This window comes from Papio anubis, chromosome 15 (assembly GCF_008728515.1).
Source record: "Papio anubis isolate 15944 chromosome 15, Panubis1.0, whole genome shotgun sequence".
NCBI classification, from domain to species: domain Eukaryota; kingdom Metazoa; phylum Chordata; class Mammalia; order Primates; family Cercopithecidae; genus Papio; species Papio anubis.
The window spans coordinates 371762-399595 of record NC_044990.1 but is presented as its reverse complement, the minus strand read 5'-3'; the positions used below and the strand labels follow the sequence as shown (position 1 = coordinate 399595).

The 27834-nt window shown below is 51.5% G+C and overlaps 2 protein-coding genes across 10 annotated transcripts in view; one reads left to right on the top strand and one right to left on the bottom strand.

The window, feature by feature from the left end:
* Positions 1 to 544: 544 nt before the first annotated feature.
* IL17D (interleukin 17D) lies at positions 545 to 20474 on the top strand. Its single transcript, XM_021929457.2, has 2 exons — positions 545 to 982; positions 19023 to 20474. The coding sequence occupies exons 1-2, from the start codon at positions 693 to 695 to the stop codon at positions 19339 to 19341; spliced, it is 609 nt and encodes a 202-aa protein (XP_021785149.1). The 5' UTR covers positions 545 to 692; the 3' UTR covers positions 19342 to 20474.
* Positions 5689 to 27834, bottom strand: part of EEF1AKMT1 (EEF1A lysine methyltransferase 1) — a 65670-nt gene continuing 43524 nt past the window's right edge. For 2 of the 9 annotated variants that reach the window (XR_001896640.3, XR_001896639.3), the window contains exons 5-6: positions 25593 to 26530; positions 5689 to 7111 (exon numbers count right to left, since the gene is read on the bottom strand). Coding sequence is in view for 7 of the 9 variants with exons in the window: in XM_009191577.4 (XP_009189841.2) it covers positions 6752 to 7008 (257 nt within the window). In the remaining 2 variants the exon portion in view is untranslated. Of the gene's footprint in view, positions 7112 to 19852; positions 20780 to 25211; positions 26531 to 27834 lie in introns of those variants that run through there. The other 7 variants (XM_009191577.4, XM_009191576.4, XM_009191578.4 and 4 more) reach the window with 6 other exon arrangements.

Genomic DNA, 27834 nt, shown 5'->3' with positions numbered 1-27834 from the left:
ATGTTGGGGGCACTGGTGAGTACACTGCACAAGTGACAAAATGTTTTCAGCTCCTGGAGGCGAAGGGTGCGGAGCCGCTCTGTGTCCGTGAGGCCGGGCGGCGACCTCGCTCAGTCGGCTCCTCGGTCCGAGTCCCGGGGTACGAGGAAAGACCACAGGGGGCTTCTCGCGGAAAAGCGGGCCCCGGACCCCGCGTGCGTTGGCGGGGGCGGGCGGATGACGAGGCGCGGGGGCATGGTGGGTCTGCGAGGCGGCGGGTCCGGGCGTCTCAGGCTCCGGGGCTCCCTCGCTGGCGGCGGCACAGGGATGGCGCGCGCGGGGGTGAGGGTGCGGCGGGTCACAAGCACTCGCAGCCCGCGGCGCAGCAGCCCGGCAGGCACATCGCACACCGTGCATCGCGTCTCGCACCCGCCCCCGCACGGCGCCCGGCTCGGGGCGGCGGCGGCGGCGGGGGCCTGGGCGCGCGCGCGGCGCCGGGCTGGGCTCCCGGGACCCCGCGGGCGGCGGGCAGGCGGAGGGCGTTTCCGGGGCCCGCCCGCGCGGCTCCCATCCTCCGGGCCGGCCTCCGGCTCCGCGGGGCGAGGCGAGGCGCCCGCCGGCTCCGGGCGCGGCGGGCGGGACACGGGCGCGGGGCGCAGGCGGGCTCCTCCGGCGCGCGCGGGCGCTGAGCTTGGCGTGTACCTCAGGTCTGGATGCTGGTAGCCGGCTTCCTGCTGGCGCTGCCGCCGGGCTGGGCCGCGGGCGCCCCGAGGGCGGGCAGGCGCCCGGCGCGGCCGCGGGGCTGCGCGGACCGGCCGGAGGAGCTCCTGGAGCAGCTGTACGGGCGGCTGGCGGCCGGCGTGCTCAGCGCCTTCCACCACACGCTGCAGCTGGGGCCGCGCGAGCAGGCGCGCAACGCGAGCTGCCCGGCAGGGGGCAGGCCCGCCGACCGCCGCTTCCGGCCGCCCACCAACCTGCGTAGCGTGTCGCCCTGGGCCTACAGGTGAGCTGCGGGCGCGTCCCGGCGGGGCCCGGCAGGTGGGGAGGGCAGGGCGGGGCGGGGAGAGTGGGTGGGGCCGAGGCGGGGCGGGGCGACGCGGAGGGGGCGTGGCACGCGGGGGAGGCGGAGCAGGTAGGGGTGGGGCGGTGCGGGGCGAGACTGGGTGGGGTGCGGTGGGGTGGGGTGCTGGAGGCGCTGCGGTGAGGTGGGGCGGGGCAGTTGGAGCGCCGGGGGACAATTCCTAAACCGCGAAGTCCCACCCCCACCACCTCCCCTGAAGGAGTCCCGCTTCCCCTCTTTACCCTCCAGTATTTCCTATGCAATACGTGTCTCTCGAACACCTAATCTCTGCCAGGTTGGATGGGTCCACAAGGCACTAGCCAGGGACCCTTCCGTGATGTGGACACAGTGATGTGGACCGTCCTCTGCACAGGGGGCCCGGGGAGGTGCTGCTGGCGCGGTACTGTCCACATATTCCCTGAGTGGAGCCCTGGGAGGCGCCCTCTGAGCACCTCTAGTCTAACAGCTTAAGGGAGGAGTGGGGAGGATTGGGAAGGAAACCACAGCACCAGGCAGTGACATGAACAGTTCGGAGAGTGTTTTGGTCATGGAACAGAGGTCACTTCAGAAGAAAGGGACAGCCTGCAAAAGGGGGAGGCTGGGGAAGTTGGGGGCGTGCAGGCAGGGTGCGGTGGTGTCCTCAGCAGGCACCTGTGACGTCTTCCCTCTAGCTGGAGCAGGAGGAGCTGCCCCAGGGGGCGAGGCTCACAGGGCCACAGAGGTCAAGAAAGGCTTGGTGAGACAGCTGAGTCTTGATGGAGAAGAGCAAGTCGCCTACGAAGGCAGTGCTGAGGGAGGGGACCGCTGATGGCAAGCGGGGACAAAGCGCTTGGAAAATGGGGAGAGCCACAAGGCGGACGGGGGGTGTAGGCGAGGTGTTTGCCTGTGGGATGGGCATAGATGTGAGGCTGGAGACAGGCGCAGGAGCTGGATCCCGGCCTTGTCAGCAATGCGGAGCTTCACCGTCACGCCTGGAATCCCAGCACTTTGGGAGACCGAGGCGGGAGGATTTAAGTCCAGGAGTTCGAGACCAGCCTGGGAAACATAGCGAGATCCCGTTTCTGCAAACACTTTTTTTTGTTGTTTGTTTTTTGAGGTGGAGTCTTGCTCTGTTGCCCAGGCTGGAGTGCAGTGGCGTGATCTCGGCTCAGTGCAAGCTCCGCCTCCCGGGTTCACGCCATTCTTTTGCCTTAGCCTCCTGAGTAGCTGGGACTACAGGTACCTGCCACCACACCTGGCTAATTTTTTGTATTTTTTAGTAGAGACGGGGTTTCACCGTGTTAGCCAGGATGGTCTCAATCTCCTGACCTCGTGATCTGCCCGCCTCAGCCTCCCAAAGTACTGGGATTATAGGCATGAGCCACCGTGCCCGGCATCTGCAAACAATTTTAAGGATTAGCCAAGTGTGGTGGCACGTGCCTGTGGTCCCAGCTACTCCAGAGGCTTAAGTGGGAGGATTGATTGAGCCCAGGAGGTTCAGGCTGCAGTGAGCTGTGGTGGCACCACTGCCTTCCAACCTGGGTGACAGAGCGAGACTCTGTCTCTAAAATAAAAATTAAAGAAAAAAAAAAAGGCTTGACACTTGAGATCGAGGAAGCCATACAGCCACTCTGCTTTAGGAGGGTGTCCCACTGGGGCATGGACTGGACAATGCAGGCGCTCCAACGCTCCATCCAAAGGAGCTAGGGCTTCACTCAGGCAGCCCGCTGGGAAGGGGAGACTAGGACCAGCGTGAAAGACGCTCTTTAAGAAGACAAGTGCTGTGGAGAGTCAGAGCAAATGTGATGATTTTGTCTAAAACGCGTCTGGGCTTCCCCGGAGCCTCTCCCTGCCGGCTGGTGGGTAGGGAGATTGCCTTTTACTCGACAACACACAGGACCCCTAGGCTGTCCTGGGAAGCCCAATTTTAGGGCCTCCTGGCTACTCTACAGAGGACCAAACTCACTGTGGCAGAGCCCCCTCAGAGCCCCTGCCCACGGGGAAGTTGGGTGGGACCCTCCCGCCCTTCTCACTCCTGTGCTTCAGCTGGAGCCTGCAGGGCACACACATGGTGCCGTTCATTTTGGTGTCTTGGTGCTCTTGCTTTTCCTCTCTCTTCCCTCCATTTCCAGGACCCGAAGGGACGGGCTATGGCATTCTTCTTTCTCCAGCCTTGTGGTATGCCTCTGATATGCCAAATAGGATTGAAGCCACATGGGGAATCTCTCAGAACCAGAGTCTGACTTCTCTGGACAGAAGCTGCTGGCCCTGCATCTTTCTGTATCAGATTCGAACTCTCAGGCAAACCCATGGCTCCCCACAGGCTGGGCCGAGGGCCTAAGAGTAGCACACAGCCTCCCAAAGGCACGTCTCCCGTGTTTCTGGCTCGGGTTGTTGATGGTATTTGAGCAAAATGGGAAAAGAGACTTAGGAACAAGTGTTGTGGGAGGAAATAATGAATTTAGTATCAAGCCCGTTGAGTTTTGCCTGCCTGAAAGGTGTACAGGTGACAATGACCGGTTGGAGCTCAGAAGACAGAGCAGGGCTGGAGGACATATTGAGAGTTAGCAGCCCTGGCATTCTGTGTGTGGGAATTTAAATTGAGTTGCCCTTGCTACAGATGACACCTGTGTCGCCCCAGGCAGGATCTGGGAGCAGAGGGAGGTTATGGATGAGAATGACGCACGGGGTTCCGGGAGCACGGTCTGGGCCACCCAGATCTGCCCATGTGTGGAGCCTCAGTGCTGGGGGGTCCCAGGAGCGGGAGTGACAGTTGCAGCAGGTAGCTGAAGGTGTCGTGTGCATCATTTTTCATATTATTTAGCAGCAGTGATGAGATCACTCCCCATGGGCAAACAGAGGTGGGTGGCTTACATTTGCTGAAGGAAAAACAGTCTTCAGGGGATGGCTGCTGGGCTGGGACTCCAGACTGCTGACTGCCAAAGCTGCTCATGCATTTTCCTGCCAGGAGAGCCCTCTCTGCCCTTCTCCCTCCGATCACCTCTCACCATCTCCTGGGTTACTGGGAAGATTAGAAAAAGTGAGACCCAGCCAGGCCCAGTGGTTCACACCTGTAAATTCCCAGCTACTCAGGAGGCAGAGGTGGGAGGATCACTTGAGCCCAGGAGTTTGAGACCAGCCTGGGCAACATAGTATGAGACTCTTATCACTACAAAAAAATTGAAAACTATTAGGCAGGTGTGGTCATGTTTGCCTGTGGTCCCAGCTACTTGGGAAGTTTGAGCCAGGAAGGCTGAGGCTGTGGTAAACTGTGATTGGGCCACTGCACTGTGGCCTGGGCAACAGAGTGAGAACTTGTCTCCTCAAAAAAAAAAAAAAAAAAAAGGAAAAAGGCCGGGCGCGGTGGCTCAAGCCTGTAATCCCAGCACTTTGGGAGGCCGAGACGGGTGGATCACGAGGTCAGGAGATCGAGACCATCCTGGCTAACACGGTGAAACCTCGTCTCTACTAAAAAATACAAAAAAACTAGCCGGGCGTGGTGGCGGGTGCCTGTAGTCCCAGCTACTTGGGAGGCTGAGGCAGGAGAATGGCGTGAACCCGGGAGGTGGAGCTTGCAGTGAGCTGACATCCGGCCATTGCACTCCAGCCTGGGCGGCAGAGCGAGACTCCGTCTCAAAAAAAAAAAAAAAAAAAAAAAAAAAAGGAAAAAGTGAGCCCACGGAAGTGTGGAGCCTCTACTGAAAGGTTTTGTGGAAGGCCAGGCTTTGTTTTTTTAGACAGAATCTCGCTCTGCCACCCAGGCTGGAGGACAGTGACACAAACAGCTCAATGCAGCCTTGACCTCCTAGGCTCAAGGGATCCTCCTACCTCAGCCTCCCATGTAGCTGGGACCACAGGTGTGCACCACCACATGTGGCTAATTTTTGTTTTGTTTTGTTTTGTTTTTTAGAGATGGGGGTCTCGCTTTGTTGCCCAGGCTCATCTTGAATACCTGGGCTCAAGTGACCCTCCTGCCTCAGCCTCTCACAGTGTGGGATTGCAGGTGTAAGCCATAGTGCGAGGCCAGGGCTTGTTCCTTGGTGGAGTGTCTGAGGGTGGGTTCTGGGTAGAAGAGTGCCCACCTGCAGGCTGGGCACCGGGTCAGGTGGTATTTTTTTCTTTTGAGACACGGTTTTGCTCTGTCACCCAGGCCAGAATGCAGTGGCATGGTCTTGGCAGACTGCAGCCTCCGCCTCCTGGGTTCAAGCGATTCTCCTGTCTCAGCTTCTGGAATAGCTGGGATTACAGAGGCATAGGCCACCACGCCCGGCTAATTTTTGTATCTTTAGTACAGACGGGGTTTCGCCATGTTGGTCAGGCTGGTCTTGAACTCCTGGCCTCACGTGATTTGCCTGCCTTGGCCTCCTAAAGTGCTGGGATTACAGGCCTGAGCCACTACTCCCTAAAGGCACAGCAGTCAGAGAGAATGCTGAGAAAGACAGGTGGGGAGATGGACTGAACATCAGGAGTACTGATGGGCACAGCAAGGATCACTTTAGGTGGGTAAGTTTTACAATAGGCATTTGGAAGGTGGCTTTCCATATGGATGGAATGGAGAGATGGGTCATTCAGTAAATGCTGTTGGGACAGCCTGGGTCTCACTCCTCTGTGAAAATAAATTCCAGATGAATCAAAGATTTAAATGTAAAAAATAAAACCACAAAAGCAGAGAAAAACACAAGCAATTATATTTATAATCTTGGAGTGGAGGAGGCCCTATTTAGCTGCTCATAGTCCCCAAAAGTCACAGAAGACAAGATTGAGAAATGAAGTTACATAATTATACACCGTTTCTTCTTGGCAAAGTAAAGTAAGAAAAATACAAGGGCAAACTGGGAAAAAATGTTTGCAACCCAAGGCACAAAGAGCTCCCACAAATCAGTAAGAAAAGGACCAGCGACGTCATGGAAAGATGAGCAAAGATCGGGACTGTTCCCAGGGAAGGAAGGTCAAATGACTCAAACGCTCGATACAGAAAGCCATGCTAGCTTCAGGCATAAGCGAAGTGCATGTGGAGACTCTACTGAGCAGCCCCTTTTTTTTTTTCCTGGCACCCAGCAGGCTACGTTGGCAAGGTTGTGAAGGAAAGGCATTCTCATCCAACTACAGGGGTATGAATCAGCACAACTTTTATGGAGGGCAATTTGGTATAAATATCAAGATTTTAAATTCACACACCCTTTGACTATTTCACATACACTTGCCCATGTGCCGAATGATATGCGTACAAGGATACGTGTTCACTGCTGTAATAGCAAAAGATTGGAAGCCACCTAAACACCCCCAACAGGCACTGAGTTAGACACCGTACCCTGTGAGGAAGAACCAGGCACGCCGAGTCAGACACTGTGCACTGTGAGGAAGAACCAGGCGCGCCGAGTCAGACACTGTGCACTGTGAGGAAGAAGGAGGCGCACAGAATCAGACACTGTACCCTGTGAGGAAGAAAGAGGCAGCTCTAAGAGTCATAAGTGGATCAATCAATCACCAATACACAGCGGGGAAAGGCGTATATAGCATGCTGCCGTTTCTATCTTAAAAGGGAAAATACGACATAATATGTACATATGACAAATTCTGTTTTAAACGCCTACATATATATGCACACACAGGCATCCTTAGAACGGGGGTATTGTGGTGCCTCTTATGAGGGGCTCTGGAGGCTGGGGTTGGGGAGGAGACCTACTTTTTACTCTTGTATCTTTTACATTTTCTGCTATGTGCACATATTTCTTACTTCAAAGACATGTTAATTTTTAAGTTGAGAGCAGAAAGCGAAATTCTCCAACAATGAGGAAAAAGCAGATACTGAGAAAATGAAGCTTCAGCACAAACAACAGTCTGGGACATACCAAGAGCATTGGTTGAAGGGCACCGTTTGCTCTTAAAGGCTCTGGGGCTTCCTGAAGAGGCACTGCAGACGTCTGGGTGGATTTTCAGAGCTCCTGCAACTCCGCGGCTGGTTTGTGCTGCTGGTGAGGAGCCCGGGCCTGGAGAGATGAAGGCATTGGCCCCAGGTGACAGGAAATAGTAGAGTCAGGAGCTCATCCTGGACCTCTCTGGTTCCGTCTAGCCCACGTCCCACCCGGTGTGCTGTTAGAAAACAACATTCAGCTTCCAGCATACAAAAATATTTTTTCATTTACTTTGTGGCATAATGTTTGTTTCTCTTTAGCTTTAAAAACAAAAATGCCAAAAATAAAGTCAATTGGATTGCTCAGTAAGTTTTTAAAAGTCAAATAGATATATTAAGAAATATGTTGTAAGAACACTGAGGTTTATTGAAGTTTAAGATACACATCACTCATTTCTGATGAAACCCCAGAGATAAACACCTACCAGTACAGTAAGTACTCTGAATATTTTTTAACGGCTTATGTTTTCCAAATTTTGGTAGTCGTCTAAAGATAACTTTTCTCTAGGTTATGAATAATGTGCAGTAATTTATTTTTAGGCCTTATTTGTTACTTTTTGCTTTAACTCCTTTCCTCTGACAATTTAAGAAACTACACCTAAATTTATTTTACAGTAAACAACTCTGTGGATAGCTGTAGTCAGGAGGTAAAGAAAAGGACAAGGAGTGTCCTTTGCTTTTTTTTGTTTTCTGCTGCCATCACAGATACCACAGATGGGGTAATTTGTAAAGAGTACAAGTTGGCCAGGCACAGTGGTTCATGCCTGTAATCCCAGCACTTTGGGAGGCCGAGGTGGGTGGATCACTTGAGGTCAGGAGTTCAAGACTAGCCTGACCAGTGTGGAGATAACCCCATCTCTACTAAAAATACAAAATTAGCCTAGCATGGTGGCACACACCTGTAATCCCAGCTACTCAGGAGGCTGAGGCAGGAGAATCACTTGAACCAGGGAGGCGGAGGTTGCAGTGAGCTGATATCATGCCATTGCACTCCAGCCTGGGAAACGAGCGAAACTGTCTCAAAAAAATAAAAGAAAAAAAAAAGTACAAGTGTATTTGACTCATGGCTCCGGAGGCTGGAAAGCCCAACAGCCCAAGGGTGTGGTGCTGGCATCTGGTGAGAGTCCTCCCACGCTAGAAGGTGGAAGCAAGTGACAGAGAGGGAAGGGCAGAACTCATCCTTTTACCAGGAACCTCTCCTCGGATGGCAGAGCCCTCCTGACACAATCACCTCTTCAAGGCCCCACCTCCCACCCTGTTACCTCGGCAGTTGGGTTTTTAACACATGAACTCTTGGGGGGACACAAACCATAGCAGAGAGTAAAGGAGAGTAGGGAGAACAGGGGACAGGAGATCAAGTGACTTTCAGATAGACACAGCAGGTCACCAGCGGCATTTGAAGAGGCCATGAGACCCTCCCCAGCAGCCCAGTGCAGGTACCCCGGCTGAAGGAAGCCGGTCTTTTCCTGTGGAGAACCCAAGTTACCAGAACTTTCAGCAGATGACATTTGGGAAGAGGGAAAATCAGAAGAAAATAAATTCCCTTCAGGGATTTCATTTGAAAAGCGCCACCTTGGGATACAGATGTGTAATAGCCAGGGACTGGAAGTCACCTGAACGACCCCCGATAGGCGGCTAGTCAGATAAAATACTATACAGCTGTGAAGACTGGCGGCTCTCAGTGTACCTAAGGACATCCCCTACTTCCTACGTGTGCCCAAGTTCAGCTTCCAGTTACCTGTGGGCAGTTCAGCAGCGGCCCATTCACTGTGACCCTCATGCTCTGGTAAGTCCATCATCTGGTATTTAGCAATGCTGTATTTTAGCAATGTTGTCATCAAGAAAGGCTGGATTTATAAAAAGGATATTTTTACTTACCCCTCCTCTAACGCTTACGTTTAGCTAACCCAAACATCCTGTTTCCCGAGTGGGCTGTCCATTAATTATTCCATTTGACTGATACTGAAACCCAGGGTCACGTTCATTCATCAAATATTGTCTGGGGGCTGGTGGGCAGGACCCCCAGAATACAGCCAGGAACCAGACCCTGACACTCCTCCTGCAGTCACAAGGTACTGTTCGCATCACTTTCTCTCCATCAAATCTTTTTTAAAAAATTTATCAAAGGGGTTATAACATTAGACAAAGCTAGAGAGATTAGGAGTATAATGTTAGGGAAGACTATCCTCACTACAGCTATCCTTCTTTTTAAGATTCCAGGCCGGGAATCTTAAAAATGGCTCATGCGTGTAATCCCAGCACTTTGGGAGGCCGAGGCGGGTGGATCATCTGAGGTCAGGAGTTCAAGACCAGCCTGACCAACAAGGTGAAACCTCTTCTCTACTAAAAATAGAAAATTGGCCAGGCGTGGTGGCGGGTGCCTGTAATCCCAGCTACTCAGGAGGCTGAGGAAGGAGAATCGCTTGAACCCCGAAGGCGGGGGTTGCGGTGAGCTGAGATCGCGCCATTGCACTCCAGCCTGGGCGGCAGAGCAAAAGCAGCTCTCAAAAACAAAAACTCCCATTTATCCTCTACCCCTTTAACAAATGCACGCCTGTCTTTAATGCACTTTCAAATGTGTGTGCCGACCCTAAAAAAAAAAAAAAAAAAAAAAAACCCACCCCGCAGGCTTAGACCCCCGTGGTAGGCGCGTCCCCACGGTCCTGGGCACCGGCCCGCGAAGGTGTCTGCAGCAGCGTCTGTGGCCGACAGGGGGCAGCACCGCGCCGGCGTCCCCGCCCCGCGCACCAGCTCCCGGGCCCGCCCACCGCGTGGTCTCCGGAATTCGGGGATGGGAGGTGCTTTTCTTTCTCACCTTTCTTTTCTCTTTCTCTCCTTCCTTCCTAACTTCCTTCCTTCCTCCCTCCTTCCCTCCCTCTTTTTTATAACGTTTTTCCTTGGGTCCCTGCTTCCAAACTGGGGGTTATTTTCTAAGGTCTTGAAGCAAACCAAGCCTCGCCTTCACGGATATCTGCACACAGTACATGAGGGCAGGTGCAGCGTCCTTTCGCCGCCGTCCTCTAATGATAACGCTTTGTTGAGAAAACGGGGGCGTGAGAAATGGACAGGAAGAGTGAAGGAGAGGGGGCTCTGCTGCCTGGCTGGGAAAGTCTCAGTCACATCCTGTGAGACAGCCGGCGGGGCATTGTTCATCCTCATTCATTCTTGGAGAAAAAGACATTCGTTGCTTAAAGCAACTTATTTAAGAAATATTGGTATTTTCCCCCTAAAATGTTTGTGTGCATAAATGACCTTGAATTGGCCAAGGCACAGCACAGACCCCGCTACTCCCCCCTTGCCCCAGCTTCTTAAAATACAGCAGGCTCTACTGCACCTATCACGGTTTCACAGGGTAAAAATAAAAGCATTGTCAGGAGCATTGTCATGGGATTAAAGTCTCTCGTTCTGAAAATAGGTATGTTCGTTTTGCTTTGATAGTTATTTTCCCCTTACTGCCTGGGTATTACTATAGCATTCTTAGAGTAACCAGGGATGATGATAATATTTCATTCCATCGGCGCCTCTGGCAATGCTCCTCACCTGAATAAAATGCGTGTGCCCTAATGCCAACAGAATGATTTGGGCAAACTCAGGAAGTTCCGCACATGCCATGAAGTGAAGTTCTTTATGCTGTCTGTCTTCCAGAAGTGACACATGAAAAACTGGCAGTGAGCGCACTGCTCACTAAATTAATAAGAGGCCAAAGAGAAAAGAATCTGCCAGAAACTCTTCCAGAATTAGAGTCCAGACTCATGTTGTGATAGCGATTATTCCTCATAACCAGTGTTGTGGCCACAACTGACTCACTGGCGGTCGGGTAGGCTCCCACCTTGGTGCACACAGGCGCCTGCCCCAAGGACAGACACTTCAAAGATGGCTCTGAACCCAGATTCTGCAGCTTCCCCCGGGCGGATAGCTGAGCCAGCCCGTGGGCATGAGTCGTGTTTTCCCTTTGAAGAGATGTTTCCCAGCTGCAATGAATGTGTGGCATTTGCCATGACAAAAGAATAAAACCCTTCAAGAAATGTGGGTTCTCATTCTCATTTCTTTTTCTCCCTTTCCCTCTGTAAAACTTTTTTTTCTGAATTATCTTCCAAATTATTTTCCAAAGCATTAGTCTTTCTCTCCTCCTCCGCTACCTCCCAGATGAACAACTTTCCCCAGAATAAATGGATTTCCTGGTTGTAGCTTCACCATTTACCAAGCACCTGGCTGGTTGCTAAATAGCCACAAACCACAGCACCGCGTCTGTTATTACTATGAGGCTTAGGCAGCTTGGCTCTGTGGGGCAGTGCAGGCGGCCGGGCTAACCCAGGAGAGCTGGAAGACTTTGGAGAAGTCCGCTACTCTGTTGGTGCCTCAGTTTCCTCATGAGTGACAGGAGAGGGTGGGCAGGCTAAGCCTTCTTGCTCCTAATAGCCCAGAGCCGGTCAGTTGGCAGGGGAGCAGGGTTCATTCTGGAGCCCTGACATTGATGTTAAGTTCAGGATCGCACCAAAGTCAACCTCAGTCCCCAGATAGGGCAGGACTGACCGCTAGTTCTCCTTGGCCTGGGGAAGCCAGTGGGGATGAGTGCCCTGGGCAGACCTCATTGCTATCCCAGGCTGATTTTTCCATGTCCTCTTTCATGAGAAATGCACGACTGATGTTTTCTTGTAGGGGCCAGAAAAGCATTTTTCAGAGCTTCTTGGCAGCACATATCGAAGATCCTTGGCTCTCTGGGGCCTTAAAGCATGGAAGGAGGGTGGAGCTGATGGGTCTGCTGGCCACAGCTTGGCAACAGGGAAGCTGTTTGTGGTCTCCAGTTACTCCCTGGCCGGCCAACAGAGCCCTACTATACCCAGCCCTGGCCCCACAGCCGGCCTGGCTGCACACAGTGCTTCCAACGTGGCAGTCCTGCCCCTTCCTTCCCCTGTGGTCTCAAAACCGTTCCCCCTCCCAGCTGCTGGGCCTGTTCCAAAGGGAAAATGAGAGATTGGAAGGCTAACACAAACCTGTCTTCGTGAGTCATTACTTCTCTTAAACACAGAGACCAATTGGCCTATACCAGGGCTGTCTATTAGAGTTATCTGGGGAGCTTTTAAAAAATACCAACTGGGGCTCCACTCTAGAGCAACTGATTCAGAATCGCTGGGGGCCGGGGGGGACACTGATTACTATTTTTTATAAGCTCATTTGTGTGCCTCCAGGGAAGCCATCCCATTGGCAACACCGATTGCTTACTGGGTTAATAATGACCTTATGTACTCATTGGAGGAAATGTAGAAAACGTCCTGGGCCGGTATGGTCTTGAAATTCACACCCACTTGGGAAAATGCCATCATCCAATTGTTTGCCATCAGCTGCAAATCGATAGATCCGAGGTTAGCCAATGGCCAGCTCGCCTCTAGGGATAGCGCTTACGTAGTTGACTGTGCAGCCAGAAATGGGTTTCTGCTGATTCATTTGAACCAGTGACTCCTCAGCTTAAATGAGTGAAACAGATCACTTGGACAGCTTGTTAGTGTGGAGAACTTCCGACTCCTTGGGTGTAGTGTTAAGTCTGAGAATTTGCATTAAATTTTTTTTTAACTTAAAAGTTTTGGAGATATAGATATATCTATACATCTTTTTTTGTTTTTATTTTTTTGAGACAGAGTTACACTCTGTCACCCAGACTGGAGTGCAGTGGCGTGATCATGGATCACTGCGGCCTCGACCTCCCAGGCTCAAGCAATCCTCCCACCTCAGCCTAAGGAGCTAGGACTACAGGCATGCACGACCATGCCTGGCTCATTTGTATTCTTTTAAATATTTTTTGTAGAGATGGAGTCTCACCGTTGCCCAGGCTGGTCTTGAACTCCTGAGCTCAAGAGGCCTCCCAAAGTGCTGTGATTACAGGCATGAGCCACCGCACCTTGCCAGAACCTACATTTTTAACAAGAGTCCAATATAGGCTTCATGCAGGTGGTCTGAAAACCCCGTTTTAGAAATCTTGTTTGTGCCGCCGCCTTATCTCTTGCAAAGGTTAGTGTTTTTCAGAGGACTCTCAGCTCTTGGAGAGGGATGATACATGTCCCTCAGTGTCCCCAAAGGACAGCGGATGTCTTGGTATTACCATGGTTGTATAACGTCTTGAGATCTTCTGGTGTGAGTCTGCCCCCTCATTCTTTTTCAAAATTGTCTTGAGTATTCTTGGCCCTTTTCATCTCTCTCTATGAATTTTAGGATCAGCTTGCCAAGTTCTCAGAGCAATCTTTCTGGGATTTGGTTAGAATTGCACTGACTTTATAGATTAATTGGAATTTTCCAAGACCTTAGAGACTCAATGTATTGCCAGTGTATTTTCTAAGCATAAAACATTGGTGAAAATGTCACATTATCAGTCCCACCGTCAGGAAATTGGGGGAAGTGCTCATCAAATCCATCTCCTTCACTTTGCAAAGAATCAGGCAAGGTGGAGTTCTCTGCCCAAGGTTACTGGTAGTGACTAAGTTGGGCTACAGTTTTAGGTCCCAGACTCTTCATGACTCCATCCTCCCTTTTTAAGAGAGTCTGCTGGGTTGAACTCACTGACCTTCAGATGTGGCGAGCCATGCTACCGAGGCAGGCTGTCTCCACGGACACATTTAGGTGCTTGTGGGTTCCAGCCAGGATTGGAGAAGGCATTGCCCCCACTTTGTTCCTGGGCTGGGGTCTTTTGACTGCTGTGAGATAAACAGTCATCCTGAGCCCCTGCTGCTCTGAAACCGTTTCATGTTCTGCAAGGTGGGAGGGTGAGCCACATCAAGGCACGTGTGCCAACCAGTGCCCCAGCGATCCTCCTTGGGCATCGGTTAGAGGACACGTCAGGTGGCCCGATCCTCCCTCGGAATGTGTTCATTGTTTTCTGAGCTCCGGAGCCGCTTCAAATTGTTTCCTACCACGTCCGGTCCCAGGGGCAGAGCTCTTTTTCTGTCTCTGCTGTCACTTACATTCCTCTCCCAGCTCGGTTTCCATCACCTCTAATCATCCCTGGAGGACTTGTCCTTTGTTCCTGGATTAAGCCGGGCCACCTGTCACTCTCTCAAGCCAAGCTTCCCACGTGGCCAGGGACACTTCAGAGATCCCATCAGAGGGAAAAACCTGATGTGTTTCAAGCGTGCCCCGGTGCCAAGCTTCCGCAGAGCAGCACGCAGAAAATGTGAAGACAAAAGAATGACTGCCCACAGGAGGCGCGGCACACGGCAGAACTCTGCTCGGTTGCTTGTCCATGTTTGGTAAGAGAAAAGGCTCCCGTTGCAGTTTCTTGCTGTTTCTTTTTGGTGGCAGCTTTCCTTAACCAAAAAGCACACCTAGCTGTTGGTGTCCCCAGACCCCAGGCAGGAGGCTGGGGTGAGGGACTTCAACTCTCTGTCTGTGCCAGCGAGGGCCCCAGGCTTCTCTCATGACCTCTTTCCCAGGCCCCCACTGGGTCCTTCCAAAGGTGCAGGCCTTGTCTCTCTGCTTTTCTGGGACTGCAGGCCTCATGCCCCCACACCCTGGGCAGCAGGGCATGATAGATGCATGGTACCCCCCTTAGTGGCACCTTCCCATTGTGAGAGAACAGCCTGAAACCCACCCCTGTTTATACCTCTGATCTCCCACGGCCCAGGCAGCCATCGGAGGAGGTGTCTTGTCAGAGGCCTTAGTCCAGAGGCATCCCAGCGGTGGCGGCAATTTCAGTCCCAAGTCCACTGGAGGGCTGCGCTGTATATTTTTAGGCGGATGAAACTCTGACCCTCACCGCATCCAAGCGACTGTCAGTTATCACCTACAAAACTACCGGGGGTGACGCCTGAGTGACAGTTGTTCATGAAGAACCCAAACGATGGTGAAATATGAGCAGTTACCTACATACTGAGGGCACGGAAAGACCATTCTGCACGCATAACTGGCGTGCACCGTAGCCTCGAACCCTGTCCCCACCGCCAGCAGAATTGAAGCCCCATGTGGTGCCTGACCTGCCCTTGCTATCCTCTCGCTCCTCAACCGAGGAAGCTGCCTTCGAGTTCCAGAGCGATCTGACTCAGATTGAACAATTTTCAACCTGCACTTCCAAAGAGTCAGTCAGCCCGAAGTTTCAGTTGGCGCTACACCAACAGCCATGTTTCAATATATCCAACAGGCTTCACCAGCCATGCATATCCCAGCATCCCAGCACCATGGTACTGTTTGCTCCTGGAGCGCCATACCTGCTCAATTTACACCCGCGAGTGCTTCCACGCTATCCATTATTACTCCTGCACAGCCACATTACACGCTTCATGTTTTCACATTATTATCTGCTCCCCTACTCTGTCATACTTCACATTAATCAACCGTTTTATGTTTCATATCGTCGGCAGCCAGACACTTACATCTACCTATTACACATCACACACCTGTCCATTATCTACATGCCTGCCCACGCTCACAGATGCCCACGCTCACACACCATGCCCATGCTCACACCTGCCCATGCTCACACACACCTGCCCACACTTAACACCTGCCCACACTCAAACAGATGCCCACACTCACCCACACACCTTCCCACACCCACACACCTGCCCACACTGACACACCCACACACAAACTGGCCCATGCTCATACACATGCCCGTGCTCACACACCTGCCCACACACCTGCCCATGCTCACAGCTTCCCACACTCACACCTGCCCACACCCACCTACCCACGCTCACACACACCTGCCCACACACCCACACACCTGTCACATTCACACACATGCTCATACTCATGTTCACAATTTCTGTGATTGTCCCATACATGATTTTCTCTATTTTCTAATACTTCATTTCGAAATCATTTCAAACTAATACAACTGTTGTGAAATTAGGACGAGTTCCCATATACTGTTTACCTGGGTTCCCCAAATGTCAGCATCATCACTCAGCAAAATGCTCAAGATCAGGAAATGAACAGACATGACACTGTTATCTGCCCCGCAGGCCTTCTTTAGGGGGTCCACAAATGCCCCTTTCTGCCCTGGGATCCAACCTCTAGTGGCCACTGGTTTTGTGGAATGTCCCTGAGTCTGGGTTGCATGTGTTTGGTAACTGATTGTGCTGGTGGTGATACTGGGAGTGGAAGCGGCTGGCTTCATGTCGCTGTGCCAGGATGGCAGGTGTGGGCCCAGCCAGGACACCCCCAGCTTGTGTTCCTCTACTCGGGGCTCTCAAGTGTAGGTTCCCTCCCTCTTGTTTTTCTCCCGGAACAACACGGGACATATCAAGTTTCCTACATTCTGTCCTTTGTTGGTCACGTCCTCATAGTGTCATTTCTCTCTATTTCTGGTAGCTTGGCTCCATCAGGTTCAAGTTCAGGTTTGACCCAGCCCCCTGAAGCCTCTCCCCTTCATGGACCGAGGATGCACCCAGTCTTCACCATCAGCCTTCTCCCTGGGAAGCTGGTGTACTCTGCTCTCCTCTGCCTCTATTTGTTCTCCCTCCATGTGCCCCCCGAGATTATCTTATTTAACCACCACCTATCAATGGACAACTTAAAACTCTGCCTTTAGCCAAGAGCTCCCTCTGGGGCTCCAGACCATCTTCCACCCCATAGTCTGAGGGATCTTTCTAAAATTCCATCTGAGGGGCACTCTTTCTCCTTGTACTTCCTGGTGGTGATTGTCCCTTGACCCTGTGCTTTGACCTCTGCCTGCCATGCCCTTCTCCCTTCTTCACCTGGATAAATCCCCCAGGAGCCACCGGTGGCCATGGGCGGAGTGAGCGCACTCTGTGTTCACCTACATGTTTATCTCCAGAGAGTGAGTCCTTGGGTACACGTTTCATCTCTAGCCCCATTGCCTGAAAGAACACTCAGATACTTGTTAGATAAATGCTGAAAGTGATTGGAGATATTACAAATCCTAACTATTTAGGATTTCCTTTTCCTTCTAACATTAAGTCAGGGTCTTATACCGACCTCAGGGTGTAAGAACAGGAAGCTTGGCCGGATGCGGTGGCTCATGCCTATAATCTCAGCACTTTGGGAGGCCGAGGTGGGCGGATCAACTGAGGTCGGGAGTTCAAGACCAGCCTGACCAGCTTGGAGAAACCCCATCTGTACTAAAAATACAAAATTAGCCGGGCATGGTGCCCCCATGCCTATAATCTCAGCTACTTGGGAGGCCGAGGCAGGAGAATCGCTTGAACCTGGGAGGCGGAGGTTGTGGTGAGCCGAGATCGCGCCATTGCACTCCAGCCTGGGCAACAAGAGCGAAACTCCGTCTCAAAAAACAAAACAAAAAAAAGAACAGGAAGCTGGTAGGGCCCAGGGTCAGCTTCGCCTGCTTCCTGGCTCCGGAGCTCCTCCTCTAGAAGGCGCTGTGACAGGCACATCAGGGCACCAAGAGAAATCACAACTCAGTCCTTACCCTTCCTGAGCAGGGCAGACTAGGATTGTGTGGTGTTCACAGGTTATGAACACATGGAGAAGGAAGGAGTTGAATTTGAGGACATCTGAAAACTCAAGATAATGAATTGGACCTTAAAATATAGGAAGACTTCATGGAGTTGACAGTGGCTTGGAGAAGGCGGCATCTTGACTGTGGGGCCTGTAAGGGGCCTTCCACTTTGAGGTGCCTGGAATGTGGGATGCCAGAGGGAGAGGATGGCTTCATCCATCCTGGTGTGGGTCACGCTGTTGTGCCTTAGAGGCCTCCAGCTACAGAACTGAAGAAACAGCAGCCATGAGAAGCTGAAAAAGAATTTCTTCCAGCCTGGGGAACACAGTGAGGCCCCCTCTCCACAAAAACTAGAAAAAAAAAAATTAGCTGGACATGGTGGTGTGCGCCTGTAGTCGCAGCTACTTGGGAGGCTGAAGTGGGAGGATCACTTGAGCCGGGGAGGTCAAGGCTGCAGTGAGCCATGATCATGCCACTGCACTCCAGCCTGGGTGACAGGTCTCACTCTGACCTGTGAAAAACATTCTGCAACTATTTGGGTGTATGTTGGAGGGAAGCATGAATAAATGAAGTCAGATTGTGTTTTGTGTTTTTGCTTCAGAGACAACTTGTGCATTTTGCAGGCGGTCCCCACTGCCCTCTCCAATGCCTTCACCTGGGCTCCCACCTCTGGGGCTCCACTGCCAGCAAGGCCACCTGGCCAAGCTCCTGATCCTTGTGCTGCCCCATCCTCTCGTCACCCTGACTGGAAGCCTTGGACTCATTGCTGACTTTCTGTCCGACTTCATCCCCCACATTCAAACAGTGGCCTAGTGCTTGGAAATGTCCCTCTGGGGTTCCACAAGCACAAGAGGTGGCTGGGTGCAGTCCTGTGTCACCGACTTCCTCTGATGGCAGCCTGGCGGGTGGCCTTGGGCTCTTCCTACACCAGTCCACTCCCCTTTCCCCCGCCGCAGACTCCCTCCTTAGGTCCTGGCACGAAGGTGGCACTGGATCCACTTCCAGTGACGAGAACACACCACTCCCAGACTCGTCACCTCCCAGGCGTGCTCTAGTCCCTCAGACACAAACGGAAGAAGAGAATCCTATGCCTTCCTGAGTCCCCGACCTTCATAGACCACTGAGAGCTGGCACTCGGCACCAAATCTCCCTGATGGAGAAAGCGCTTGTCCTTCACTCCCGTGAGAGCCCTGCAGGCCTCTGGCTCCCGGCCAGTCAGCACTGTCCTCCCCCAACCCCTCTTTTTCTAGGCCTGCCCCAAGCCTGTCCTTGAAACCCACCCTACCTGCCCCCAGCCTAGGCCCCAGGTGGACGCGCCCCTCGGGGTCTGCAGAGCCGGCGGGAGGCAGCGGCTCCGGGGCCCTGGGCAGACAGGGCGCCTCATTCTGTTCTGGTGGCACCTGTGGGCCCGTGCAGGCCGCCTGGGTTTTATTTTTCTGCGCACATTAGCCCAGTCTCTGGAAGCAGTTTTCCGGCCTGGCTCAGGGCCGGTTAGATGCGCCGTCATTTCAAATGTAAGGAAGCGCTGGGCAGATCCGTTGTCGGCCGGCCTCGCACGCACGCGCCCGCAGGCCGAGGGCAGGACCGTCCCGAGGCCCTCCCCGGTGCCTCCAACCAGGGATCTCCGTGCGCGGCGCGGGGCTGCCCCCAGGCGTGACCTCACCCGTGCTCTCTCCCTGCAGAATCTCCTACGACCCGGCGAGGTACCCCAGGTACCTGCCCGAAGCCTACTGCCTGTGCCGGGGCTGCCTGACCGGGCTGTTCGGCGAGGAGGACGTGCGCTTCCGCAGCGCCCCGGTCTACATGCCCACCGTGGTGCTGCGCCGCACCCCCGCCTGCGCCGGCGGCCGGTCCGTCTACACCGAGGCCTACGTCACCATCCCCGTGGGCTGCACCTGCGTCCCCGAGCCGGAGAAGGACGCAGACAGCATCAACTCCAGCATCGACAAACCGGGCGCCAAGCTCCTGCTGGGCCCCAACGACGCGCCCGCTGGCCCCTGAGGCCGGTCCTGCCCCGGGAGGTCTCCCGGCCCGCGTCCCGAGGCGCCCAGGCTGGAGCGGTCTGGAGGGCTCGGTCGGCGACCTCTGAAGAGCGCGCACCGAGCAACCAAGCGCGAGCATCGGCGCCGCCTTTGCACGGAGACTCGTCTGACACGGGCATCTCTGGTTGCTCTTAGCCACAGGCAAGCAGGGTGGCTGGAAGCTTATGGGAGACGACCCGGGACGACCACCTGTGTGCGGCCCGCACGGAGGGTTTGGAGAAGTGCACGGAGGAGCCTCCCAGGCCGGCTGCGGCGGGTACAGGGCGTGCCTCACCGCTGGGTGCTTGCCAAAGAGATAGGGACGCATATGCTTTTTAAAGCCATCTAAAATAATAATAAGTAGAGCGACTATATACTTACTTTTAAAATCAACTGTTTTGAATAGAGGCAGAGCTATTTTATATTAGCAAATTAGAGCTACTCTGTTAACATTTCTTACTTAACATATAAACATTTTTTTTTACTTCTTCTGGTCGGATTTTTTTTTTTTTTTAAGCATAATTGGAATCCTTGGATAAATTTTTTAGCTGGCACACTCTGGCCTGGGTCTCTGAATTCAGCCTGTCACCGACGGCTGACTGATGAAATGGACATGTCTGATCTGACGCACTCTTCCTTCCACTGAAGGTCTTCACCGGCCTCCAGGTGGACAAAGGGATGCACAGGCGGCTCGCATGCCCCAGGGCCAGCTAAGAGTTCCAGAGATCTCAGAGTTGGTTTTATGAGTCATGAGTACACAAACAGTCTCAAACTTGTACAATTTTTTTTTCCCTTTTGAAAGCCCCTGGGGCCAATTTGTGGTTAAGAGGTGGTGAGATAAGAAGTGGAATGTGACATCTTTGCCAGTTGTCAGGAAGAATCCAAGCAGGTATTGGCTTAGTTGTAAGAGCTTTAGGATCAGGCCGAATACGAGGACAAGGTGGGCCACGTTAGAATCTGCAGGGATCACTCTGGAGGCTTCTGTTTCTACATTCTGCCACGAGAGCTAGGTCCTTGCTCTTTTCTTTAGATTGAAAGTCTGTCTCTGAACACAATTATTTGTAAAAGGTAGAAGTTCTTTTTAAGTCATTAAAAGAGTCTTGCTAAAGGATACACTGGCTGTGTGTATTTCTCTCAATTCTGCTTGATGGGCCAGACTAATTGTTAGAGGAAATCATGTGTTACCTAAGGTCTTCACTTTATCTTGGGGTTTAAATTCATAGAGATTTGATTTGGTCTTAGAAAGATCCACTAGTCAGGTAAGGCCAATGTCTTGGATCTTTGTGACACCCCCAAAACCAGGAAGTGTCCTTTATTCACATGCGTTTCACTCCCAAACTTCAGCTACCACAGAAAGACTAACTGGCAGCCTTAGTCTGATCCAGATGGATGGGTCGCTCAGAGACTTCCAGCTCCCACTAGAATTGACAGAAATTGTGCATGAAAAACACATCACTGAGCAAATCCACACTTTTCTCCAAATACAAAATTCAAACTGGAAAGCAGCAGCTATGGATAGTTCCAGACTGTACTTCCCATTCAACCTCTGGGGGAAGAACGGGATCCTCTGGTGGTGGTGTGTCTACAACACATTCCCGTCCAGCAACCAGAAGGTCCAGAGCAACAGCACAAATCCACTCAGTAAAAAGAACTGCCTTTTTTTTTTTTTTTTTTTTTGAGTCGGAGACTCTCTCTGTTGCCCAGGCTGGAGTGCAGTGGCGCAATCTCAGCTCACTGCAAGCTCCACCTCCCAGGTTCATGCCATTCTCCTGCCTCAGCCTCCCGAGTAGCTGGGGCTACAGGTGCCGCCACCATGCCCAGCTAATTTTTTGTATTTTTAGTAGAGACGGGGTTTCATTGTGTCAGTCAGGATGGTCTCAATCTCCTGACCTCGTGATCCGCCTGCCTCGGTCTCCCAAAGTGCTGGGATTACAGGCATGAGCCACCACGCCCGGCCCAGAACTGCCTTTTAAAGCAGCGACTTAGGTGTTTTTTCCATTATCACTGCTGTTGTGTAACACTTTCCAGGTCACTCTTCAAATATAAATAGTGCAAGCCTTGGAGGAAGGGCACCCAAGGAGAGGAAACTCTCTGCGTGGGGAAAATGTCATGATTTTATTCACTGCATTAATTATTCGTTTACCCTCCGCTTGCTAAAAGGTAGCACATTCCCAACAGAAGAAATGAGCTTTCCATTTGAAGATCGAGAAAGGCAGCCTCTGTGTTTTTTCTCTGTACTGTACATTCATCCACTTAGTGACCATCTACTGGGCACCTGCCTGGTTCCAGTCACTAGCTCCTGCAAGGCGGTGGTGAGCAAGACAATCTCCCTTGTCCACTAAAATGATGAAACCACAAAGCTGCTCAAGCACCTCGCGCCTGGGTGCCACTCTATGAACCTGCTCCCTTCGCCCCACTACGCTTCATTTTCCTTCCGTGTGAAATGAGGTCACAGCGCCCACCCTGTGAGGACTCAACACTGTTAGCAAAGTACCTGGCACAGTGCCTGGCACACATGAACACATGTGTGGACATGGACGCATCATTGCAGTCATTTATAAGCCACACTGAAAATAAACATCAAGCTAAGCCTTCTCCATGTTATGTCACTTACAAGTGACAGATTGTGACAGTCTGTACACTTTTTTTGTACAAAAGATAAGTTTAAAATGAAATCACTGGGTCGGGTGCTTCAATACAGGGTGGCTTACACCTGTAACCCCAGCACTTTGGGAGGCTGAGGTAGGTGGATCACCTGTGGTCAGGAGTTGGAGACTAGCCTGACCAGCATGGTGAAACCCCATCTCTACTAAAAATACAAAAAAATTAGCTGGACATGGTGGCACGCAACTGTAATCCCAGCTACTCAGGAGGCTGAGGCAGGAGAATCACTTGAACCTAGGAGGCGGAGGTTGTGGTGAGCCAAGATCACGCCATTGCACTGCAGCCTGGAAAAGAGTGAAACTCCATCTCAATTAAAAAAAAAAAAAGGCTGGATGCGGTGGCTCACACCTGTAATCCCAGCACTTTGGGAGGCCAAGGCGGGGGGATCACGAGGTCAAGAGTTCAAGACCAGCCTGGCCAAGATGGTGAAACCCTGTCTCTACTAAAAATACAAAAATTAGCTGGCACGGTGGTGGGTGCCTGTAGTCCCAGCTACTCAGGAGGCTGAGACAGGAGAATTGCTTGAACCGGGGAGGCAGAGGTTGCAGTGAGCTGAGATCGTGGCACTGCACTCCAGTCTGGGTGACAGAGCAAGATTCTGTCTCAAAACAAAACAAAAAAAGCAAAAAAACAAACAAACAAAAAAACCTGACAAGTAAAATAATAAAGAAATAAAACAAAATGTAGAACTTTAACTGGGCAGCAGCTTTTAAATATAATATGTTGAAATTAGAGGTGGTGGCTAAGCTTGGGAAGGTACTGTTTCAAAACAAGATCTTTTTGGGACAAAATTTTTTTCTCTTGCTAAAACTGAAGGGTTTTTTTTGGTGGGGGGGTGTTGCAGAGATGGGAGGTTGGTATTGTGTTTTATCATACAAATAAGGAAGTTTACTGGCTAAATTGTGCCAGCCAAAGTTCAGTGACATCTCCCTCCCTACTCCCAGATCCACTTGGTTTATTTCACACATTTCCCTCCATGCCTTTCATTCCCAGGATTTGTGGGGGGGCAACACATGATATTGCACATTTCAGAGCTTCTTCCCCTCCTCCCAGAAAAGTGCATGTTTCCTTCACATGAATTCTACCTGGAGGAGTCTGTGGCAGCCTTTGGAATGGAGGTGCTTTGCTGGTTCCTGAAGATCGTTTCCAAGTGACAGTATTTCAATTATATACTTGTTCTACAAAAATGGAATCATTTGGGAACAGAAATCCAAAAACACTCTGCAAATACCAACAGTTCCACAGTCAGGGGCCAGTTATCTCATTATGTCTTACCGCATCTCTTCCAGCAGGGCAAAGGGGGGAAATGGTCATTTTTAGTAACTGGTGCCAGCTCTGATTTTAGGAAGGAATGAAAGGAGGAGTACAGAAGCCCCATCTGAAATGGGGTCTTCAAGTTCCCGCTGCCTTTCATCTGTTCTTGCCGTTCAGGCCCTCATCACCCCAGACACACATCTGAAGAGTTTCTGAGAAGTGCTGGAATTTTGTTAGCAAAACAAATTATTCTTCTACCCCTTCCCACGAATCAGGAAGGACTTAAAAAACGTGGATTAAAAACATTCCTTTTAACCTCTGCAGTGCTTTGCTAAGGTACAGGCGGTGAGGGAGCCTTGGGGATTCCAGATGGCATGACAACTGTGGGCATCGCCCAGCCCAACGCCTCCCACCTAATTAACCGCCCAAAGGAACATACCAGGCCTAATGAGTTTTTTTAAATATAAGGTTGCAGAGGTATAGATGGCCTTTTATGAAACCTAGAAGTGGATCATATACGAACACAGATTTGCTAAAATCAAAATCACACCAGGGTCCAAAGCCATGAAACATGTTGGCTGCTTATTAAACAAAAAATGCCGTCACCTCATTTCATAAGCCTCCTAACTTACAATGTTTGTACATTTTTTGATAGGAATCCAACTTTGTCCCTTCTCTCCCTCACCTCCTGTGAAAAAATAAGGTTTCTCTTCAACTAAACGCTGGATTTATAGGACAACTACAATTCTGTTATTTCTAGACTACTACTCTCCCACAGTTCCTAAGTTAAACATTGCATTTCTGTACATAGTTTGTTACTACAATGTAACAAATTACACACAGAGCAAACTACATATGGAAATAATAAGGTAGGGGTTATTTTTTAAAGAACACTTATTGAATACTTAACAAAGGCCAGGTGCCTGTACAGTGATAAAAATACCAATGTCTCATAAAAAGAGTGATTTTTTTTTTGAGATCGAGTTTTGTTCATCACCCAGGCTGGAGTGCAATGACACCATCTCAGCTCACTGCAACCTCTGCCTCCGAGGTTCAAGTGATTCTCCTGCCTCAGCCTCCCGAATAGACGGGATTACAGGCGCCCGCCACCATGCCCAACTAATTTTTGTGTTTTTAGTAGAGACGGGGTTTCATCATGTTGACCAGGCTGGTCTTTAACTCCTGACCTCAGGTAATACACCTGCCTCGGCCTCCCAGAGTGCTGGGATTTCAGGTGTGAGTCACCACGCTGAAAAGAGCGATTTTTAAAGTAAATTAAAAGTTGTCCAGAAGTCGGGCAGCTGAGGGCTAAGCAGCAGCAAAAAAGACCAGGCCTGTCCTCCAGGCTTCCCTGACCCAGGCCTCCTCTCTGGCTTGGTCACGACAGACTGGGTTTTGCTCTAGTGGGTAATAAGCCCATGGTTCAATGACACAGGCTCATTCCTGGTTCTCCTCGCATCCCTGGCAGGTGGGCGGTGGCCCTGCTCCACTCACAGCCAGAGGCTGGAAATGACACATCACTTCCTTTCACATTTTGGGGTTTTTTTGTTTTTGTTTTTGAGACAGGGTCTGGCTCTGTCATTCAGGCTGGAGTGCAGTGGTGCATCACGGTTCACGACAGCCTCGCCCTCTTGGGCTCAGGTGATCCTCCCACCTCAGCCTCTCAAGTGGCTGGGACTACAGAAGTGTGCCACCATGCCCAGCTAATTTTTAATTTTTTTTTTATTTTTGGTAGAGACAAGGTTTCACCATGTTGCCCAGGCTGGTCTCGAACTCCTGGACTCAACTGATCCGCCTTCCTTGGCCTCCCAAAGTGCTGGGATTATAGGCACGAGCCACAGCAGCCACAGCACCCGGCCATCTTTCACATTTTGTTGGCCAAAGCAAGTCTTATCAGGTGGGGAAGTATAATCCTTTCCCAGAAAGAGGGCATTAATTTTTTGGAAAGTTTTTATTTTGAAATGATTGTAGATTCCCAGGAAATTGCAAAAATATACTGATAGGTCTCATGCCCTACACCGAGTTTACCTAATGGTAACATCTTACATAATTATAGTGCAGTGTCACAATCAGAAAATGGACACTGGCTCAACCCACAGACCCCATTCCAAGTTCAACAGTTTCACACGAGCTCATCTCTGTGCGGTTCTATGCGATGCTGCCACATGGCACGATCATGAAGCCACCACCACAGACAAGACAAAGAACACGCCACCAGCAAGGAGAACTCCCCTTTGTGGGCCACCCATCCCCTTCGCCCCATCCTGATGCTCCCCCTGCACCCACAAATCTCTCCTCCCTGGAATGTCATACCTAGAAACATCCAGTGTGTGGCCTGTGCGGCGCAGCTCTTCCATCAGCATCACGCCCTCGAGACCCAGCCATGCTGCGTGTTCACTTCTGATTGCTGAGACGTGCTCTGGGGTATGCACAGAGGCATATTTTCTGAACAGCTGAGAATCTAGCACTCTCGTCCCAGCTTCATTTTTTGGTCCTGGTGTTTGGTTTACAAATGGGTCTTTCATTTTCTCAGGCAGTTCAGAGGGAGGGTGCTGAGTCTGAGCCACGTGGGGAGGGCACCTGGGCACCTGTCATCCCTCGCAGCCCACCTAGAACCTGGAGGAGGAGAGCTCCAAGAGGCATTCAGATGCTAGTTATTGGATTATTGCCTTTTTTCATGGAGGCAAGTCTGTGTCCTTGGAGGGCTGGGGTGGGACATGGGGGTGGGGGTCCTCACAACCCCTAGGATGCTACCAGACTGCTCTGGCCCAAGGCAGAGGCCAAGATCCTGTCTCATTCAGTAGCCCTTGGGCAAGCCACACAACTGTTCTGCTGTTTTTACATATGTTAAACGAGGAGAGTACATCAGGCAGGTTCTAAGGTTTCTTCCAACTCGAATTCCATGGATTCAGGTTGGCAGAAGACTGAGCTCTAGGGAGGCCAGGCCCTCCCTAAGGAAACAATAATGAAGGTCATGTACTTTATTTTGAAAATCAGGCAAGGTCGGCTCCAGTTTGGGGGGAGGGGAAGAGAGTATATATTTTAAATCTACTAGGAAAATACAAAAAGGGGGATGTGACAGGGTTCCTTCCTGTGTTATGTCACCATCTGTAATTAGATCCCACAGTCCAGCCCAGAATCATAATTCACATAACAGCGGAACTCATTTGCCAAGTTCCGGGTGTGTTTTGGAACAAACGTGCACATCTTCACTCCAAGGAGCTCTGCTGCCTGTTCTTCCATGATGGCACCTGAAGAGAACAAAGCAAATGAATCCAGAAAGTGACAGCCCAGCTGGAGCTCAGTGTGTCCTGAGCTGTGAGAGGGGCTCTAGGTGAACCACCGGTGGCAATTAGTTGACAATTCACAAGTAGGGGGAGGGAGCGAGTCTTCTTTACATTCCGTTTCACCTTCTCCAATATTTTTGCAATTTAATATATGTGTGCAAAACACACACATATATATGCAAAGCAAAAATAATTACTAAAAACTAGCATTTCCCAACGTTGAGCCAAGACTCTTTTTCAGTAATATCCAATCTTGCAAACACAGGTGCGAATGTATTCCCACTCCCTTTTGCCACCTCCTCCCAATTTCTCCCTGCCCTGGGCCCACCGCACACAGCCAGCTACCCTGCGACATCCCCGCAGGAGGTGGCATCCACAGCCCTGATTCCTCTCCTCTTTTCCCCTCCACACTCGAACACAGCAAGCTCTCTCAACTTCATCTTCAAAGTGTCTCTTTGACGCCACCGCCCTCCCTGGGGTGCAGCAACAGCCCGCGGTGCCAAGGTTCACGCGCCCCAAAACCTCAGTCAAGTTAAAGCGAACGTCTTACGTCTTCAGACAATTTGCGTCCCGTCGCCTCGGGCTTCCGAAGAAAACCCCAATGCCCACGGTCCCCTCTGTTAGGCACTGGGGGCCTCCTGCCCCGACTCTGCCCTCCTGGGCCGCTACAGCCGTGGCTCCTGACCCCTCAGCTCCCTGGGGCAAAGTGCAGGTGCCTGGGTCTCTGTTACTCTTCTCAGGGTTAGTGCTTCCAGTCTTTAGTCTATTTTATTATTATTTTTTTAAAGTATCCCCTGAAACTAAAATGCACACTCCATGAGTCCAGAGCGCTGCCTGCCGGTACACAGAGCGGTGCACAGAGTTCAAGGAAGCAATGGAGTGAATAAGCGCACAGGCAACCGTGGCATCTGTGCGAACAGGGCGCCCCTCCCCACACTCCAGCTCCAGAACATCGAACAGCTCCCAGTGGCTCCACTCCCGGCCCAGCCCTGTTCCCAGCAGGGTGCCCAGGGTACAAACGCAGCCCGGAGTGACTGGGGTATAGCGTCCATAACAGTACTCAAGGGTGTGGACACCATAGGTGCCCAGAAGTAAAGAGATGGGTCAGTTGGTAAGGTTTCAGTTCTCAGATTTTTTTTTTTCTTTGAGACAGTCTTGCTCCGTGCCCAGGCTAGAGTGTAGTGGCACCATCACAGCTCACTGTAGTCTGGACCTCCAGAGATCAAGCAATCATCCCACTGAGAGGTGAAGCCAGCTGGACTTCCTGG

Excerpts from the sequence above, each read along its gene's own strand:
- IL17D (XM_021929457.2), top strand. The coding sequence starts at position 693 with ATGCTGGTAGCCGGCTTCCTGCTGGCGCTGCCGCCGGGCTGGGCCGCG. Across the intron at positions 983-19,022 it reads GTGTCGCCCTGGGCCTACAG|AATCTCCTACGACCCGGCGA; the intron begins GTGAGCTGCGGG and ends CTCTCCCTGCAG.